The 19,050-nt window shown below is 52.5% G+C and overlaps 1 protein-coding gene across 3 annotated transcripts in view; it reads left to right on the forward strand.

Annotated features, from left to right (window-relative positions):
- The window catches only part of BTBD9 (BTB domain containing 9), a 409,382-nt gene extending 390,335 nt beyond the window's left edge, over positions 1-19,047 (forward strand). For 2 of the 3 annotated variants that reach the window (XR_009701567.1, XR_009701568.1), the window contains 2 exons: positions 12,032-13,142; positions 18,793-19,047. Coding sequence is in view for 1 of the 3 variants with exons in the window: in XM_061196280.1 (XP_061052263.1) it covers positions 12,032-12,229 (198 nt within the window). In the remaining 2 variants the exon portion in view is untranslated. Of the gene's footprint in view, positions 1-12,031; positions 14,529-18,792 lie in introns of those variants that run through there. The other variant, XM_061196280.1, reaches the window with a different exon arrangement.
- The last annotated feature ends 3 nt before the right edge of the window (positions 19,048-19,050 follow it).

Here is a 19,050-nt window from a genome sequence, read left to right on the forward strand (position 1 = left end):
TAGCTGAGGAGACAGGCTATGTGGTATTTGTCTTGTATCCTAGCCTTAGCCTGGGCCTGGCGCATGTGAGCAGAGAGTACCTGCTGCCTGAGTGAACAGATGAATCGTTCGGTCTGTCCGTCCATCTCTCCCTCTCCCCATCAGGCAGCCAAATAAAGGAAAAGATTTAGTGAAACAACTTCTCATCCCCGCGATCCACGGGGATGAACATTACAGTATGTTGAAGGACAGAAGCCAGTACAGAAGAATCCATGTAGTAGGATTATGTTCATACAGTCGTCAAAAACAGGCAAAACTAAGCTGTAACATCTAAGGATGTGTACACAGAAAAGAAATGATTATTATTAAAGCCAGACTGTGGTCTTCAGGGGGGAGGCTCCGATCAGGGAGGGACCACAGGGCGCCAGCGATTTTTCTGGTTCTCGACCTGCGTGTGGTTTACACGGCTGGTGTTGACTATATAGTTATTTAGCAAGCTATACATTTGAATTTCATGCACCTTTTAGTGCATGGTTTTCACAATAAAAATGTTCTGGTTTAAGCAAAAGGGATAAATTGACAAGGAAACCAAAGCTGAGCGATGTTAAGTGACTTGCACACAGTCATGCCTGGGGAGTGGCAGAGCCAGGGTTTGAATCCAGGCAGTTGGCACTTAACATCTAGGCTGCTCTGTCTCCCCAAAAGGCATAATAAATGGTAAAGCTTCAGAAATGAGCCCAGCTCTGCCCGGGCCAGGTCGTCGAGTCAGGCGCTGGTGAGCAGACGGTCCCTGCGGGCAGGCTTCGTGCACCAGCCCGGGCTGGAACCAGGAGAGAAACCCAGGCAGGGCCCTTCCCTGGGGGTGTTGCAGCTGCAGCGCCTGACAGAAGTCAACCCACAAGAAGACCGCCTTCACCTGGAGTGGGGGTGGGGGGATGCTGTGAGGAGCAGCGCTGGTGGAGGCCGAGTGATGGAGTGAGCGGAGCAGGGGCGGCTGACGGGGATGGTCCTGAGGAGGGGTTTCGACATCTGAAAAGTGGATCAGGTCATCTTGGCCCGGGATGGGCAGACAGGGATGAGGCTGTGCTGTGGCGGGCTTGGGAGGGCGGCGAGTGCAGACCCTCCGTGAGCTCCAGGGGGCTTGCCGCTGGAGGGTCTGCACCGCCGGCACGAGCAGAATGGAGAGTCTGTAAGTGGCTGCTTGAGCTGCCCTCCAGGACCACTCAGCGCCGAGCCTGGAGTGAGGCAGAATTTATTTACAGGCTCTGTCAGGCTGGTGAGTGGCTCTGGGCTCCCTGTGCCATCCTTGTTCCCATAGCAACATGTAGCTCTAGTGAAGAAAAAACAAAAAGAAGGAAACAGACTCTGCTAAAAAAAAAGCTCCTTCCTGGCCCGGTGACCGTTATTTCCCAGGCCCCACCCCCCCAGGTCTGGTCACTCCCTGTCTGAGTCCCCAAGGATTCCCTCCCTGGCAGTGTCCTCCAGAGGCTGTCGTCTGAGACACAGCCATAATGCACAGGGCAGGGGGGTAGGGAATGAGCCGAGGAGGAGAGAGAAGTGGGTGGAAGGAAGGGGGAGGGGCCTTGTCCAGTGTGGACCAGGAGACCTTGGCACTGGTGCCAGCCTCACGCCCAACCAGCTGTGTGACCCCCAGCAAGTCCCTTCACCTCCCTGGCTCTCAGGACCCTTGTCTTTAAAATAAGGAGAGTGAACTAGATCTTAAAGGTTCCTTCCCAGTGAGACAGAAAAAAAGCAGAAAAATATTTAATTTATAGCACAATTATAAAAAGGCATCTTTTATAGACATCTTTATACTTAAATGTCTATTAGGAAGGATTTTATTGGAAAAAGAGAGGGAAAGTGACACAACAGGGAGCACGTCATTGTTGCAGACACTCCACAAGCCTTATACCTGTTGTAGTAGAGCAGCAGTAATTCTGCACCAAACAACCGGCCTGCGAGGAGGTGCACACGGCACCTGAGCAGGTGAGGCCTGGGGGCTGCCAGGCAGCGGGATGGATAGAGGCACCAGCTGGTGAGGATGATGTCCAGCCACGTCCTGCTGCAGAGCCAGCGGTGAGTCAGGCCTGCAGTCTCCCTGCAGCCGGAAGCCTTCGAGACAAAGCAGACACGTTGCCTGGATGAAGTGAAAAGCTGCCCAGGGCAGTGGGGCCACCCGCGCGGCCTTGCGGGGAGAGCAGGAGCCCTGGTGAGGCCATGTCTCCCGGTTCTACCTGGGAACTAGAATATTTCTCCTTTTTTGTTTTAGTTTTTCAAAAATAAAAAGATACCTCTACCACTCTAGGGCCAAATTAATTAAGACAAGAGAGTGAATCACTCCCTGGAACTCTTGAGTGTGCACACATAAAAATCGGTGGTCGGGAGTTCTGGGACTGCCTGGGGTGATGTGTTTTCTTTCTTTCTTTTTTTTTTCCTTTGGCCGTATGGCATGTGGGATTTTATGATCTTAGTTCCCCAGCCAGGGATTGAACCTGCGCTCCCTGTAGTGGAAGCACAGAGTCTTAACCACTGGGCCACCAGGGAAGTCCCTGTGATATGTTTTGGAAAGGCTGTTTTCCAGAACCTTCCAAGCAGTGGAGTTCCAGTTATTTGTGAGTGCCCTGGCCTATGTGAAGATGGGAAAGTGACATTGGAAAGTTAAAAAAAACTGTTGCCATATATAAGCAGTGTCACCAAGAAGCTTACTCCCATACCTAGTAGGAATAAATACTTGTGCAAAACTATTGGGTTATTACCCTGTCACCCCTAAGCAATGCTGAAAAGTTGTTGCTCACAAACTGGAAGTGTCTCCCTATGAAATGGGTTCCTTAACTGAAAACCATGTTTTGGGCTGTTCAGATGTACATACGTGAAACTTTGGTTTTAAATTGCAATGTTTTGTTAGAAACACTTGGTCTTCATTTTTTTTTTTTTTAATTATTAGCACCTTTTAATTATTATTTATTTATTTATTTGGCTGTGTTGGGTCTTCGTTTCTGTGCGAGGGCTTCCTCTAGCTGTGGCAAGCGGGGGCCACTCTTCATCGCGGTGCGCGGGCCTCTCACTATCGTGGCCTCTCTTGTTGCGGAGCACAGGCTCCAGACGTGCAGGCTCAGCAGTTGTGGCTCACGGGCCCAGATGCTCCGCGGCATGTGGGATCTTCCCAGACCAGGGCTCGAACCTGTGTCCCCTGCATCAGCAGGCAGATTCTCAACCACTGTGCCACCAGGGAAGCCCTTGGTCTTCATTTTTAAAGGAACAAAAATAAAACATCTCTACAATCTAAAGATGGACTCGTAACTTGTTCCTGAGATGAGTGTAAGAAGATGTAATTGTCATTGTCATCAGGCTCAGTTAATATTTGCTGAGTGCTGAGTGTGTGTGTGAGGCTGCCACACCACACATTGCGAAAGGAGAGAGGAAGTCTTCAGGGTGTATAATTCAGAAGCCACGTCTCTGTGTCTGACTTCTGGGCAGATATCATTGAGAGGTAGGTATCTATTTTATAAAGATGTAAATGTAAGTTGAAAGCTTGGCTCAAATCCTATTTGTATTGGTTGGCACGAAAGCAATCTGTGAAAATTACTCAGGAGAAACCAGAAAGGCAAGGTAGAATCATTGATCAACATTTATTAAATTTTCCTGATTTCTGCTACAGTTCACGGTGGACTCTTAGCCCAACTTGGGAAAATTAGCAGAGGCTTCTCTACTTTTAAAAACCTTGAAGACACGTTGAACAAAGAGTGCTCAGGGAATCCCTCTAATGAAAGGCAGCAAACAGTGGCTAGCCGAGGAATTCGCCTGTTTGCCAAGAAGGGACCAGCACATTTGTGTACATCCTTTCCAGGGTTCACCCCAGACTATCTCAAACATGTCAAGAATTATGGCTCCCAGAGAGGAAAGGCAAAGTGATAATAAACAGCAGCTACGAAAAAGGACACAAGGATGTGACTCAGGCTGCGTCGGATTCATACACACGACTACATTCCAATTTAACTGGCTCCTCTCGGAAGACAGATCCAGAGGCCACTGAAGCTGGTTCAGCGAAGGTGCCCCTTCGTGAGCAGCAGCAATCAAACAGGCTAATGGGATACATGATTGCCGAGAAGGGAAGGGAAAATGATGCGGCGAATGGGGTAATGGTTTTGCATAAATCAGTAGTGTGACTCTGCCCTGTATGCCTCATTCACTTTTGGTCACATCCTTTCCAAGGGGTGTCGCAGTCTTGGGAAGGTTCGGAGGACAGAAATTGAATCACACAAGCTTCTGAGCGAAGAGAAACTCAGGACCTGGCTGTTCCACCGAGAGGGAGGCCTGAGGTGCTCGGTGGGGAGAGGAGCTTGGGGGTGCAAGGGACAAGTGGCAGTTTCCACATGGCACCCGGTACCGCCCCTCGTGGCAGTGACGACTCCTCCAGGCAACAGCGTCCTCCAGTGTCTGTGTGAAAAGAGCAGAGGCATCCCAGCCTCTCTTCCCTACGCACCTCTGCAGGGGCGGCAGGCATCTCGGGCCAGCTCCGACCACTTGGCCACCAGAGAAGGTGCCAGTTTCTCCAGGACAGGCTCACTTTCCACCCCTGCTCCCATGAACAGAGTCAGGACCGCCCACAGGCCCCCTCTCTGGATGCCCGTTTGCAACGGGTGCACATCCGAAGGGGTCTAGGGTCCTAAGGGAAGAACCCCAGCCTTGCACAAGATGATGATGGTGAGGTACAGACACCATGATGTTCATCCTCGTCTGCAGTGGTCCAGGACCTGGCTGGGTGTTGACTTCGCACTGTTGTCATGTTAGGTTCAAGGCCAGTGGGTTGGATTATCGACTGAGACAGCTGAGCTGGCACGTTGTTGTACAGAAGGCGAGAGCGAGGCCCCCAGCCTTTATCTGGAAGTTCTCCCTGTCCCTTCTGCCTGGAAGGCCACTCCCGCCCTGTCTTCAAGGCCTAGTTTATGCACACCTTCCTCCCTGATCTTCCCTTCCAGGTGAAATGAATTTCTCACACTGTCCTATTCCTTCTCACTTGCTATTATGTTGTCTGTGTGAGGAGGCATCCTGATATGGAGAGAGCACAGATTCTGGAGCTGCTCCACCCTGAGGTTGAATCCCACTCACCACTCTGGGGCTGAGTTCCATCTGGTAGAGGCCCTGACAGCAGGGACTGTGTGATCTAGCCTCAGGCCAGTGTTCATGCTCAGGGAGGTCGTTGACGTTTAAAAAACAAAAGCAGTGAAAGGAAGGCTCTGAGGATGAGTCCAGGTGCCCGGTGCTTGGCTGGGCCTGGAGTCCCCTCGGACCCCCCTGCTGTGCCCGCTGCAGCACCATAGTCCCCCAGCCTCTGTCCTCCCAGAGGATCCTTAGAGGCTGTGAAGAATCCTTCCCTCTCCTGTGTCAGTCTTAACAAGCCTGTTATCAGGTTCTGTTGTTTATCCTTTAAAAATGATTCTTTCCTGTTTATCCCAAATTGCTATGTTCTGTCTCAGGGGATGTCAAGTTTAAGGGTTTGTTGTCATCTACTTTCTTTCTTCAGGCACTTGTATTATTTGTCACCACAAATGTATTCTTTTTGTAATATTTTTAATTCAAGAAATACTTAATTTTTTAAGACTCTCCTCTGTCTGGCGACCCTGGCTCCCTTCCCAGGTCCAGACCGGGCCCTCGCCCAGTCCTCTGAGCCATGGCCTCTTGCCTCTGCTGCCCTGCTCCCCACCTCCCCCGCTCCCGCCTTTCCTTGTCATCACGCTGGCTGGGGAGTCCACAGTGGTCACCCTCCTCTTGCACCAGACCTCCCTCCTCTGACCAGTCCTGCTTGACTGCCTCATCTTTCCCGACTCAGCTCAGGCGGTATCCCCTGCTCCACTGGCTGACTGGGGGCCCCTCCTCTACACCCTCATGGCTCCCTTGGTGGCCAGAGCCTGTCCACTCACGTGTCTCTATCCTTACTGGGTGGTTCACCCTTTGAGGGGGCCAGGACTCACAGGAGGGGGTGCAGGAGGTGTCTCGTGTTTTGGAATGAATGAATGAGTGAGTGAATGAAAGAATGCACTTGGACCTCCTGACCTCCAAACCCTCCTCACGTGTTTGGCTCCTCTGGCCACACTTACTGTGTGGTGTCACCGTGTCCTGCCCCCCAGCCTGAGCGTGGAACATGGAGACGCCGGTCCTTCCCCAACTTGCCGCCCTTAGCCTGCTCGCTCTGTCCCCGCTGCACGCTCTACCTCCGCACCCATCTTTCCATTTGTAAAACACCCTTTTTCACTTGGAATCTTCACCACATGGTTTGTGACTTAACAAAGTTAACTGTTTCCTGTGCGTTGCCTTTGACTTGGCAGAGCCCGCTTGGCTCTGGAGATGCTCGGGGAACCCGCATCAAAGTTAGTTGGTCCCTTAGTGACACCCTTGGGACTCCGGGGTCACAGCCTGAAGCGCAGCCCTGACACAGCCCTGGTTCCTCACATCCGGCTGTGGAGGCTCAGCCAGGCTGCTGGCGGCTAGGGCTTCCCGGGGCTCCCAGAGGCTCCTGGTTTCCCCCAGCTTAGAGGGCAGAGCCTACGCTGAGCTCCGCAGGGTCAGGGAGAGGCATGGCTATGATTTCTCCAAGGAGGAGCATCCACAGAAGGACACCAAAACAGTACCGTTAGGTATGTTGGGAATAATGGCCATTTGAGTTACTATTTTAAAACAGGTTGGTTAAGTTGGCTAGAGACAGTCGTGCAGTTAAGTCACCCAAGTTAGAGGACTGGGGGTAATGGTGGGAACGGGGCGACAGCAGGGGTCCGGCTACCAGCAGTACTGAGTGCTCACTGTAGTCGCGTCCTCCAGGCTCTTTATCGGTACAGTGTGGAGCAGAAACCCACCCTGCCTCTCTGGACTGCGTCACCCATGGGGACCCTTCCTTAGGTGAGAGCCAGACGTTAGTTAGCGGCCGGCTGCACTGACATCTTTTTTAACTTTATTTTTCAATCCAGGGTTTTTATTGATTTGTTTATTCTTGTGCGAGGCCCTGAGTGGGAGAAAGGATGGCCATGCCTCAGTCCTTGAGTCAGATGGGAACTGACAGGTCAGGACACAGGCAAGAGGAGGGGCTGGGCCTTGGGCCCTGGAGCCTCACAGGCTGGCCTAGAAATTAAGAGACCCGAAGGGAGGTTCGTGAGAGCACAAGGAGAGAAAACCCATTCACTGGGAAAGGTAATATGCAGCAGGACAGTGTTAAATCAGTTGAAGGATTAGCATCAGCCTAGGGCTCTGAGGAGCAGCCTTGGAGATACTGACGGGGAACACGGGAGCGGGGTGACATAACCGACTGAGGGCATGATGGGGCAGGATAAGGAGGTCAGGTCAGAATAGGGAAGGTGCCGTAAAGTGCATCGTTCAGAGCAGATGGAGACACAGGCGCCTGGGACGAAAGATGACTCTGGGTGGTGTTGAGAAAGGGAAGGATGTTTGTTCACTTACAAGGAGGTCTAGGGAGAGGATCCACTGAGAGTGCGGCGGGGGGTGTGCGGAAGCCAAGGTGTGTTCTGGGGGGTTGTCTCCATGGCCCCACCCCGTGCTTGGAAAGACGGGTGCTCCTAAAGCAAGAGACTGTTGATAACCCCCCAGAAGGTGGTCCTGTCACTTCAGAAGCTCAAAGAATGTGGAGCTGATGGAGAAAAGGTGATTAATAGCTGCTACTTAAAAGAGGATTTTCAAATTCACCCTGAGTAGCCCAGGTGAGAGCTGACGGCCCAAACAGGTTTTAAATCCCCAGAAAAGGCCCCCCCATATGGCTGTTGACAGGTAAGCACCTGCAGGTGGGCCCAAGGGGCGAGATTCGATATAAAAGGAAAGGAAAGAAAAGGAAGGAGAGACTGGGGGCTGACTCGGGTCCACAGGAAGCAGCACCAGCCTGAGCTTTAAGGAAAGAAATCGTCTCATAGACCCTGCCCCGCTCCGAGAGAAAACGGACCCTGCCCCGCTCCGAGAGAAAACGGACCCTGCCCCGCTCCGAGAGAAAACGGACCCTGCCCCGCTCCGAGAGAAAACGGACCCTGCCCCGCTCCGAGAGAAAACGGACCCTGCCCCGCTCCGAGAGAAAACGGACCCTGCCCCGCTCCGAGAGAAAACGGACCCTGCCCCGCTCTAAGAGAAAATAGACTCTGCCCATACAAAGAGGACGCGTGGTCTCGGGCTTCATATTAGAGTTTGAAAGGTGAAATTTGAAACAGTGGTAGATAAATGAATTGAAGTGGGAATATGGAAGAAATAGTGATGCAGGAAGGTAAGCATGGAATTTATATTTTAAGTACAATTTCACAGTTGATACTACATTTGTCTTCTCCTCTGTGAACCTGATTCTGCAGAAGAAGGGTGCATGTGTATGCGTGCATAGTGCACGTGTGCCTGTGTGCGTGGTGTGGGTGTGCACGGTGCGTGTGCTCGAGCTGTGGAGGCTGTAGAGTTCCCAAGAGGAAGCAGGGGCAGCCGCGTCCCCCTGGCTCTCTGCACTTCCTGAGCCCCCTGCGGTCTCCTCCGCCTGATCCTTTCTCAGGGAGAGTGGCAGGTGTCCAGCCCTGGCTGCATCCTGCCCACTCCTGGGGTACCAGTGCCTTATCCTCTAAAGACAGGCCCTTATCCGGGACTCAGGAAACATGGGCAGATCCAAGTTCAGTGGGTCCTCTGAGCTAGCAGGCCACTCAGAAGGAAAGAGTGGGCCCAACCCAAGGAGAGTGAGGGTTGAGCTCTCCTGGGAGCAGTGGGTGGCCAGGGCTCGGAGCCTGGCCCTGGCCCTGTGCCACATGGCTTGCCTCTCACAGCTGTCCACGCAGGCCCAGGCACCCACCAGTCTTTTCCAAGCGCATCACTACACGCCAGTTACATGCTTACAGTTTAGCCTCAGCATTTGCGCCTAAGTTCGATGACAGCTTTACAACAACTTGCATCATCTTACTTATCTAGGGCTGATTTAGAAGTCTGGAGGCCAAAGGGAGAAAACCCTTGGGATACAGTAGCACCGGTAGGAGAGCCGGGGCCCTACCAGGTGTTTGTCCAGGGTGCTGGTTCTGCCTCCTGGTCCCCCAGCCACTGGTGGCCTCCGGCTCCCTCAGCCTCAGTTCCTGTCATGTTACTGGCCTACCACACCAGTGTCTCTAAGACTGTCTTGTGCCATCAGGCCCCTCAGGAACTGGCACTCACCCCTAAATCCTATTCCAGCAGATCATAGAATGTTTCTGCTCCAAAGCTCTCACTGGCCCTGCTGCCGACTTTCCCCTCTCCTCACGGTTTGCCACTCAGATCTTCTCAGACATCACTTGGCTCTTTCCTCTCAAGGTCTTCACCCATATTATTCCCCTTGCCTGGAACACTTCTAACCCTAAAATGTCCTCGCCTTCCCTCCAGGTCCTGCCTATTAACTTTTCTTTTAATTTTATTGAAATATAGTTGATTTACAATGTGTGTTTATTTCTTCTGTTAAGCAAAATGACTCAGTCATACATTATATTCTTTTTCATATTCTTTTCCATTATGGTTTATCACAGGATATTAAATGCAGTTCCCTGTGCTATACAGTAGGACCCTGTTGTTATCCATCCTGTACGTAATAGTTTGCATCTGCTAATCCCAAACTCCCAATGCTTCCCTCTTCCATACCCCCCCTCACCTTGGCAACCACAAGTCTGTTCTCTATGTCTGTGAGCCTGTTTTTGTTTCATAGATATGTTGATTTGTATCGTATTTTAGATTCCACATATAAGTAATATCATATGGTAATTATCTTTCTGACTTACTTCGCTTAGTATGATAATCTCTAGATCTATCCATGTGGCTGCAAGTCTGCCTATTAACGTTTTTTTTTTTTTTTTGGCCGCACCGCACGGCTTGCAGGATCTTAGTTGCCCAACCAGGGATCGAACCCACACTCTTGGCAGTGAAAGCGCACAGTCCTAACCACTGGAACGCCAGGGAATTCCTGCCTGTTAACTTTTAAAAGGACTCTATTGAGGGCTTAGAGTCTTCTAAGCGCTATGAGCAATGGCCTTCAAACATTTTGTTTGCATATCCCCTAAAAGAGCTTTGGGAAAAAAAGTGTAATTTTTTGAACATTTTAAGGTTGAGAAGTAAAAATTTCTTCATAAGTTTAAATACAATTATTTTTGTTAATATGAGATAGAAAAAAATAAACATTTTAAAAGACGGAAGATAAGGACTAATTATTAGGAATACATATTTGATGACATGATTTGGTAAAATAGATTTTTTTTTAAAATTTTATTTATTTGTTTATTTTTGGCTGTGTTGGGTCTTCGTTTCTGTGCGAGGGCTTTTCTCCAGTTGCGGCAAGCGGGGGCCACTCTTCATCGCGGTGCGCGGGCCTCTCACTATCGCGGCCTCTCTTGTTGCGGAGCACAGGCTCCAGACGTGCAGGCTCAGTAATTGTGGCTCACGGGCCTAGTCGCTCCGCGGCATGTGGGATCTTCCCAGACCAGGGCTCGAACCCGTGTCCCCTGCATTGGCAGGCAGATTCTCAACCACTGCGCCACCAGGGAAGTCCCCGGTAAAATAGATTTTAACCAACTCGTTGAATAAGCCACACCAAATCTGAAAGTAATTGTGGAATTATTCATGGGATTTAGCCAGTGTATTTTGAAAATGTTTTTATAATTCTGGGAAAATTGCAGTTATGTTTAAAAGAATTACATGAGTCACATATACAGTTCGGTTCTGAATTCAGAACATCTCACTCAGGCCAAATTTCACTCTCATGGGGACCCGGAAGGCATCAGGGCCCATGACTCATGGTAGGGTGCTCCCCATCCAGGACTTGGCATCCGTGTGAGGGAGGTCGGTGTGCCCCAGTGCGTACTGTAGCACGGGCAGGCGAGGGCTGTGCTTTCCTTCTGTGAGGTGGGGAAGGGTGTTGTGAATTCAGTCATGTTCTCAGGCAGTTTTAGAAAACACTGAATTTGAGGATCTGGAAATTGATTCCCTTAAAACTGCCAGCATGCTCCTTGGAAAGTCGATCTGTGTGCTTCAGACTGAAGACCCCCACAGCAGAGGATGTGATTCTCCTGTGCAAAGAGCTCAGGACAGGCACCAGAGGGCAGGGACCCCAGGAGGACTTGGCTGGTAGTGGAGAGAGGAATTTCTGTGGGGGGGAGGTCATCCCTAAAGACCCTCCTCTGACGTGGGCTTCCTCTGGCTGCCCCCGCGCCCCCGGCTCACACACCAGCAGTTACCTCCTGCTCCGGGCATGGCAGGCTCACCCCCAAGCCCCAGCCGTGCTGTGTGTTCTCAGGGTCAGGGCGGAGGCTCACCCTTGTTTGCCGAGCTCTGAGTGGTGCCCTGTCTGCTCAGTGGTGCTTCCTGAGTGAGTCACGGTGGAAGGCAGGCTTTTCCTGGCTCCTGCGGGGGGCCATTCCTCCACGTGAGGGTGTTTGTTCCCGGTTGGCCCAGGTCACCTCAGGTTGAAGTTCCCTCCCCAGCACTGCTGCCCAGAGGATGATTACCCACCAAGGACTTGTTCCCTTCCGGAGGGCACAGGAGGAGGTGAGCAACGGCTCTTTGGATCCTTGGAGATAAGCCTGGGTCCTCCCCTGGGGTAATGCCCTATAGGCTTTTTTTAGAAAATAACCTTATTGTAGTATAATTCACATGTCATACAACTCACCCATTTAAAGCATAGTGGTTTTTAGTATATTGACAGAATCATGCAATCATTGCCACCATCAACCCCACTGACTTTTAACCCAACTGCCAGATGTAAGAATTAATTAATTAATTAAAAAAGAAAGAAAAGCTCATGAGACAAAAGTAACCCAAACTGGAGAAATCCAGTGGGAACATTTTATAGGAATCCATGCTGTGCTGCCTGCAACTCTTAGACTCATCGGTCCACTCACTTTTATCCTGACTGATTGAAATGCGTTTACCACCCTCTAGTTGCTGCCTGTCCGTGCCAGTGGCGGGGGGGAGCGGAAGGACCTGCCGTCACTCCCGTGGGGACAGTGTCCCGACTCATGGCAGCTCTGGGGTCCGACACTGACCCATCGCTCACCGGGTCTCTCCTTCCTCTCACCAGGTGTTCCACTGCGTCCACTTTGAGTGTCCCGAGCAGCAGAGCAACCAGAAGGAGGAAAACGGCGAGGAATCGGGGACACGGGACACCAGCCCAGCCAGTCAGCAGCTCGACCCCCACGCCCTGCAGGCCCCCAGCGGCAACTCGCTGCACTCCAGCCCAGGCTCCAACTCATACTCAGCCAACCGGCAGCACCAATGAAGGAGGTGCACGTGTGGAGGGACTCGGCTGGGCCCAGGTGGCACAGGAGCCGTGTCCTCCCCAAGCAGGGATCCCTGTGGACGCCTCCCCCCGCCACCCCCGCCCCACGAGAAACAGACCTGGCTGCAGAAACACACAGGACAGGTTTCCTCCCGAGGACACAAAGGGGCTGCTTTGTTCTCCTCAGTTTGTTCAAATCAGGCTGGTCTCCAGGGGGAGAAAGTGGGTCTTCAATCTTCATCAAGTCCACTAACACCCTACCTCTCTAATCTAACCCCGCAAAGACCACAGAAGGAAGTAATAGGCCTGAGTCAGAATACAAAGATGGCACATGAACACAGGAATGGAAGAGAATGTATTAGGCCTTCATTACCTGGAGGCACCCTGTAGGAAATGGGTTTCCTTAGAGTGTTTACTTTTATGGAACACATTGCCCTGGCAACTAAATGATTTTTTATTTCTTTTAGTTATTCTCCATTTGCTGAATCATAGGTGTTCCAGATCTTTATGAAAGGTTCAAACAGTAAATCACTGGTTTTAATCCCTTTTGACGCTGTAATTTTCCTTCCTTAGTTGTGAACGGTTGGGCGTGGGGTGGAGCTGAGAACTATCATGCGCGTCTCCTAAATGAGGCTCAGATGCAGCTCATCATGGCACCTGGTCTGACAAGGAGAATCCTTTGAGGAAGATCAACAAAATACACAAGGAGCAAATTAATCTGTGGACACTGGAGTTAATAATCACTCGAATTGCCAAGTTATTAACCTGTCATTCCTGAAACGTATCCAGCCTTTAAGCTTGGGAGGCTGACAAGGAAACAGTGATTATGCCACCAGCTAATTTAATGTTCAGAAGTACGTATGAGTGTATACCAACTTCCAGTTGGGCTGGACCCATCCTCCATTTGCCACAGGTTAGTGGAGCCGTGTGGAGGCAGCCGTCCTGCCAGTCGGTGTCGGGAATGCAGAAGTGGGCCTTTCCCACGTGGTGGTGATCGGTGGTTGCTGTTTTTCCCCCAGACCATAATACTCAGCCAGGGACTGAAAAAAAAAAAAAATCAGTTCTAAGAAGCTTTCCTTTTAATCCTCATTGAAACGATCTCATCTGACAGTTGTCGCTTGATCTGGCTCTGTGTGTCTGAGTAATTTCCATCCCAGTGCTAACTGCCCTGTGTAACTTGATCAGCTTGTGTCCAGTTTTTGCTCATCCCCCGATTCTTCCGTTGGCTGGCTGTCACGATCAGGTCCTCTGTGCATCCTGCTTGGAGGAGGGGTGGGGCCGACGGGGGGGTCCTTTCTGTCTTAAAGACACATTGGTCGTGGGTGTACAAAGAGCCAGTGGGTCAGCTGTTTCCTCCTAGTGTGATGTAGTTGTGATTTATCAGTATTGGAATAGTAGGGTAGCTTCAAGCTGCATGATTAAACGGGAAGGTTGTCTTTCTGCTAGTCTCCCTCGGTGCCCTCGACTCTGATCTCCGTCTGCGTCCCCCTGCGTGGGGTGAGTGGAACCCCCTGAGGGGGACAGCTTTTCACAATGGGAGGGGCTCCAGTAACGAATGGCGGTGCCGCTCGCTTGCTCGCCACGGGTGGCTGGCCGCGCTCTGTGGCTGGCGCTGCCTCCCTCAGCATCCAGCCCCGTCTCCAGTTAGAGCTGAGGATTCCTGACAACTCGGCACTTCCTCCAGCGGTGCGTTCACTGCCCACAGGGGAGCAGGAGGAGCAGGGAAGTCAGAAGAGGGCAGGGTTCAAATGTTTTGCAAGTATCATCTATTCAAGGGCTTCTTTTCAAACTCTGAAGTCACCTGTCCAGAGAGGAATCCCGGCTTGGAGGCCAGCACTGCTGACCCGGGGAAGTGGGGGGTGGGCTGGGGGAGGGTCTGGAGCCCTTCAGCACCCTTCTCCATCCAGGCACAGGTAACTAAATGCTTCCTGGACACTCAGCTTCACACCTGAAGAGGCACGAACTGTGCCCTGCGTGGCCAGTGGCTCACCCTCTGCTTCCTGTCCTCTGTGAATTCTCTTCGGTGTTCATTCCTTCCAGATCTCTGCCCTGAGGTCTGTCTGGAGAGAATAAAGCTTGTCTCTCTCGTGCTCCTCCAGCACTTCAGACACCCCTTGTTATCAGATAAAGGGAAGGAAGGGGACTGAGAGGCAGTGCTGACGACGGGGAGGACTGAGGCCAGCTCTGTGCAGCGGTATCGCCGTCCCCTACCCCCGCAGCTGCCTCCCCTGAGGCCCCCTGATGGTCTAGAGGCCTTGCTTGGATGCAAGCCTGCTCTGGACCCCAGCAGACACTGATGAAGCTCAGCAAAGCCTGCTCTGGTCGGCCTCCTGTTACCAGGCAGGGGCTCTGCCTTCCTTGATGAGCCTTGTGGTTTGGGGAATGGGGGCTCTTTCTGTAGGCCTGGCTGGAGGGGCCTGGACACCCCAGTCGAGGTGCGACACATCAGACGCGTTGCCAGGGGATGAGGGATGAGTGGGCAGCCAAGAAAAAGTCCCCAGGTGCCTGGCATTCTCCAGAGCCCTGGCTGGTCCCGCAGGGGACTTCCCCCGCCATGAGCCAGCTGGACCAAGATGGCCCCAAAACTTGGGGACAGACCAATAGAGCTAAACGGGAGTGCTGATGAGACCCAGCTCCAAGGAGCCCCAGATGCCCGTGGAGCCCTCAGCCCAGCACAGGGTGGAGGCTGATTCCCTGGGAGCTGTGGGACGCCAGGCAGCAGGCTTGGCCAAGCTGTGAGGGGGGCAGCGGCAGATGAGGGCCCGTGGCTCCCCCCTCCAACCCCGTGAGGATGCAGCCCCACGGCGTCTGCTTTGAGGAGGTCTGGTGAGGTGGACAGAGGGGTGCTTGTGGCCTCTGGCCCTTTATTGTGAAACAACACCTGTGTAACCACTACCCAGGTCTAGAGATTGAACGTGCAGAACCTCCTGCCCTTCATTCTAGGTCATGCTTTGCGGGGGGGTAAAATGCACACTTTGTTGGGGCTTTTGGCGAAAGCCTTCAATGTCACCTTCTGGTAGCTCCTTGGCGGGCTGGTGCTGAGCACGGCGGGCAGGGCGGGGTGTGTGCCTCGTGGCGCCCCAGTCAAGGCGGACTTAAAGGCGGGGGCTGCTGCCAAGCACGCTGAACTTGAAACAGGTGTAACAGTATCACACACGCACACACGTTTTCCCATATTCTCAGTGCTTTTTCCGTTTTTCTTCTGATTTTAGTTAGAACCATGAGCCCACGATGGATGTGGGACTCTTCTCAATTGCTCTTTAAATTGTCACTTCTTTAATCTTAGTAAATGAAGTGTTGATTCCTGACAAATACATTAAAAGTGTTTTATTCCTAGAAGAGTTGGGAAAAGAAAATTATTTTCAGCAAGAGTGGGATGTGTTTGTTAGACTAATTCTTTGGCCAAGAAAAAAGTAGCTTTTGAATTGTGCAAAAAATTGCTCAGTAGTTACGCTGTCGCCCCAATTGTCAAACTGCTGTGCAGACAGTGCCGACCCAGTCAACTTCACCTGTTTTTAATTCAGAAGATAACAAAATTGTAATCACTTATCCTTTCTAGAGCCACGGGGAAAAAAGGAAGGTCTAATCTGTAATAAAAAGCAGAGCATCCTGTGTGCTGAGGCCATTTGATAATAAAGAAAGGGAGCGTTCCCCATTGTGGGCTTCAATTAAGAACCTCCCTTTGGACAGAGAAGGTGTCAAAGGAGGAAAAGAAAATTAAATGTGTCTCCTTCTAGGAGTTTTTCCTCATTAGTGAGTTTTTGTTTTGTTTTCTGGTGCTATCGTGTCACTCCTGCATTCCACATGGGCGGCCAGCTCCTCTGGGTGCAGCTGAGGTGGTCAGGGTGGCGGCCGGACAGGCGGCAGCTGTGGCTGCAGTGGTGCAGGCCACGCTCCACTTCCTTTTGTGGCTGCAGCCATCCATTCTGCATGTTTGTCCTGACAACAGCTCCAGCAGGAGTTCAGTGCTCATTAGTGGCCCTAGGAATTTAAAATGCAGTTCGTGGTTCTGTGCCACCATGGTTTTTATTATTCTAATATTAAATGAGAAGTTGTCCTGGGGCCTGGTGTTTGCACAGGAGTTTTTGGAGGAGGGGGAGGGATGTGCAGGGCAACTAGGACGCGCCCGTTTCTCCTCCTGGAAGCTGACCTGGTCATACCTGGTTACTGGACAGGATCCTGAGGCCCTGGTGTTTTGCAGAAAATGAGTGGAAACGGTGGTGGGAGGGTTTGGTCGGAGAGTAAACCAGCTTCCGATACACCCCAGCCCCGCCCCTGTATTGAGGTGTGGGGAGAGGACCTGGGGGTTCTGCTGGTTTCCATCAGACTGGCCGCAGGAGCCGTCGCACCTCAGCAGGCGCGGGGAGCTGCGTGTCCCCCACCAAACACCCCACGTGCCTTCAGGCAGGACTTTCTGCTGGACTGACCTGGGCCAGGACCTGCCTCCTCTGCAGAGGTGAGGACAGGCGCACACTTTTGAAAATCACTGTTCTATTTTTTAAAAATTACTGAAGTAATAATGCTCATGGAATAACCTAGCAGAGGGGTGAGGGTGCCCTCCCTTTCATCTGGCTGAGCCACTCTTGACCTGGGCCTGGTCCTTTGCTTCCTCTGTGACTGACTATCCAGACGGGCAGCAGAGCCCCTGGCCCCCAGCCGTCCTTCCCTACACGCTGTCCTCTCCCAGCCAGAAGGCAGACTCTGAAAGGGGCCCTCCAAACCCACCAAGTTAGCTTCTGCTTTTTTTCCCCCCCCTTAAAGAATTCAAATATTCCCCCAGAGGCCTCAGGGCCTAAAGACCCACAATCATCCACCTGTAATTTATGATAAATGTCTCGCGCATTTACCACGTGCATCCTGAGTATTTATAGCCCTGAGCCCAGAGCAGGAGGCGGTGGCTGCCTACACCTGCCTCCACTATTGTCTCCTCTTGGCTGTCCCTGCGGCTGGGACAGCTGGAGGCCGCCACCTTTGAGAGCCAGCGGCAGGAGGAGCTGAGAGGCCTGTAAGGCGGGATCTGGGGCCCAGGGCTTGGGTTCCCATGGATGCCCTGGGAACACTGGTGACACTGCTACAGCCTGTTCATCTGTTGCCAGCCAGCCTCCTCCGAGGGCTTGTGGCTCAGGACAGGGACGGTACTTGAGCAGCAGTGGGGTAGAGAGGACCAGGCTGTCCAAGGTCGCTGTGCCCCTCGGCCTCTGCTTTCCACCCTGCGTGTAGGGGGCAGGCTGTCCTCCCCGATGGCCGCTTCTAGCGCCACGTTCCTGGTTTACTCCCAGCTGCTACGGGAGTTTCCCCTCCCAGACCTGCCCCGGCAGTGGGTCCCCATCAGTGGCCCTGGGTGCTGACAGTGAGATCCAGAAGCCTGTGGGCAGGGATGGCAGGGAGCACAGAGCCGCTGACCAGCCCAGGCCAGCTCAGAGCTCCCCAGGCTTTGGGGCCCAGCTTCTCCCGGCCTCCTTCTGCAGAGGGCAGCTCCAGTTCTCAGAGCTCCCTTCCAGAAGGGACCCGAGAGGGAGCACCAGCTCTGAGGAACAGCCAGGAATCTCCCGTCAGGCTCTCCCAGCACTAAGGTTCCGAGGCCACCCCACCCGTACCCTCACACCTAGAAAAGCCAGAGGAGGTGAGGACCAGACTCAGCCTCTGGACTGCGGTGTGGGGAGGGAGGGGTGGCAGGAGCACCTCAGGGTGGCCGTGGGGCTTGGCCCACGAGCTACTCTTGCCAAACGTGTATAACCTGAACTCACCCAAGAACGCAGATGTCCTCTATCTATCTTTGGTTTCTGGGTCTGTAAAGGTTGGTGAGGGCCTCTGATGTGGGAGGGTAGGGGCCATGCTGGGCTGGGGCTGGGGAACAGCTCTTCTGAGCCATCTGTAAAGGAGGGCTGCATCCAGAAGCCCAAAGGGCAGTGTTGCTGTTTGGAATACGTGTTCATTTGTGGGCAGGATGCAGCTTCATTTTGCATAGCAGCCTAGGTGAGCAAACATACAAATTGTGTGTTCACAACAACTGAGTTGACAGCTGTGAGACTGCGATGTGGCTTCCCTTCAGAAATCATGCGAAGACTCCTGTGCGTTGTGGTCCCTGCCCCACGGCTCCATGCTTTCTCTGCCTCTGGGCAGGAGGCAGACAGCATCCAAACAAGCCCGTCTCCTGTGATCTCAGCTAGCCCTCTGTGGGGCCTGAGTATCACGCCCTGTACATGTGTGGATGGTGAGGTGTGGCTGACTTGCTCTAGGATGGTAAGAAAGAGGAATGTGGGCCCACGCTGTGACCACAGCTCTAAAGCACCTTCTCAGAACTCCTTTCCAGGCCCTGAGTACTGCAGACCCCAGTCACAACCTCTCCATCCTGAGATAGATAGCCTAGTCTATCTTAAGGCATATTAGGTGATCCTCTACACAGCATTTACATCATTCTGATCGTCCCCTCCGGGAATCTTTCTCCTCCAGGCCTGTCCTTGGTTAAGTCGGGTCTTGGATGTGCCAGGACCCAGGCACACCCAACCCTCGCACAGCTGGGGGCCCTCTGGGCTGGTGCTCATTCTTCCCATCTCCCCCAGGTACGTAACCTCCCTGCTGCCAGAGAAGGCTGGGCCCAGCAGACACACCTCTACCCCAGGGTCTCCCGAGGCGGAACCACACAAGAGAAACCAGTGGAGCAACTGTGGAGCCTGGACACTTACTTACAGGACAAGTGAGCCCCAGACAGTGCACACAAGAGCCCTCCATCTCTTCCAACCTCTGGCTGGGGAGACCTTTTATTATTTTTCTGGTCATCCAGGTGGCACTTAGGAGAACCGGCAAAACAGAGAAATCCA

The sequence above is a fragment of the Eubalaena glacialis genome, chromosome 7 (assembly GCF_028564815.1).
Source record: "Eubalaena glacialis isolate mEubGla1 chromosome 7, mEubGla1.1.hap2.+ XY, whole genome shotgun sequence".
Taxonomy (NCBI): Eukaryota; Metazoa; Chordata; class Mammalia; order Artiodactyla; family Balaenidae; genus Eubalaena; species Eubalaena glacialis.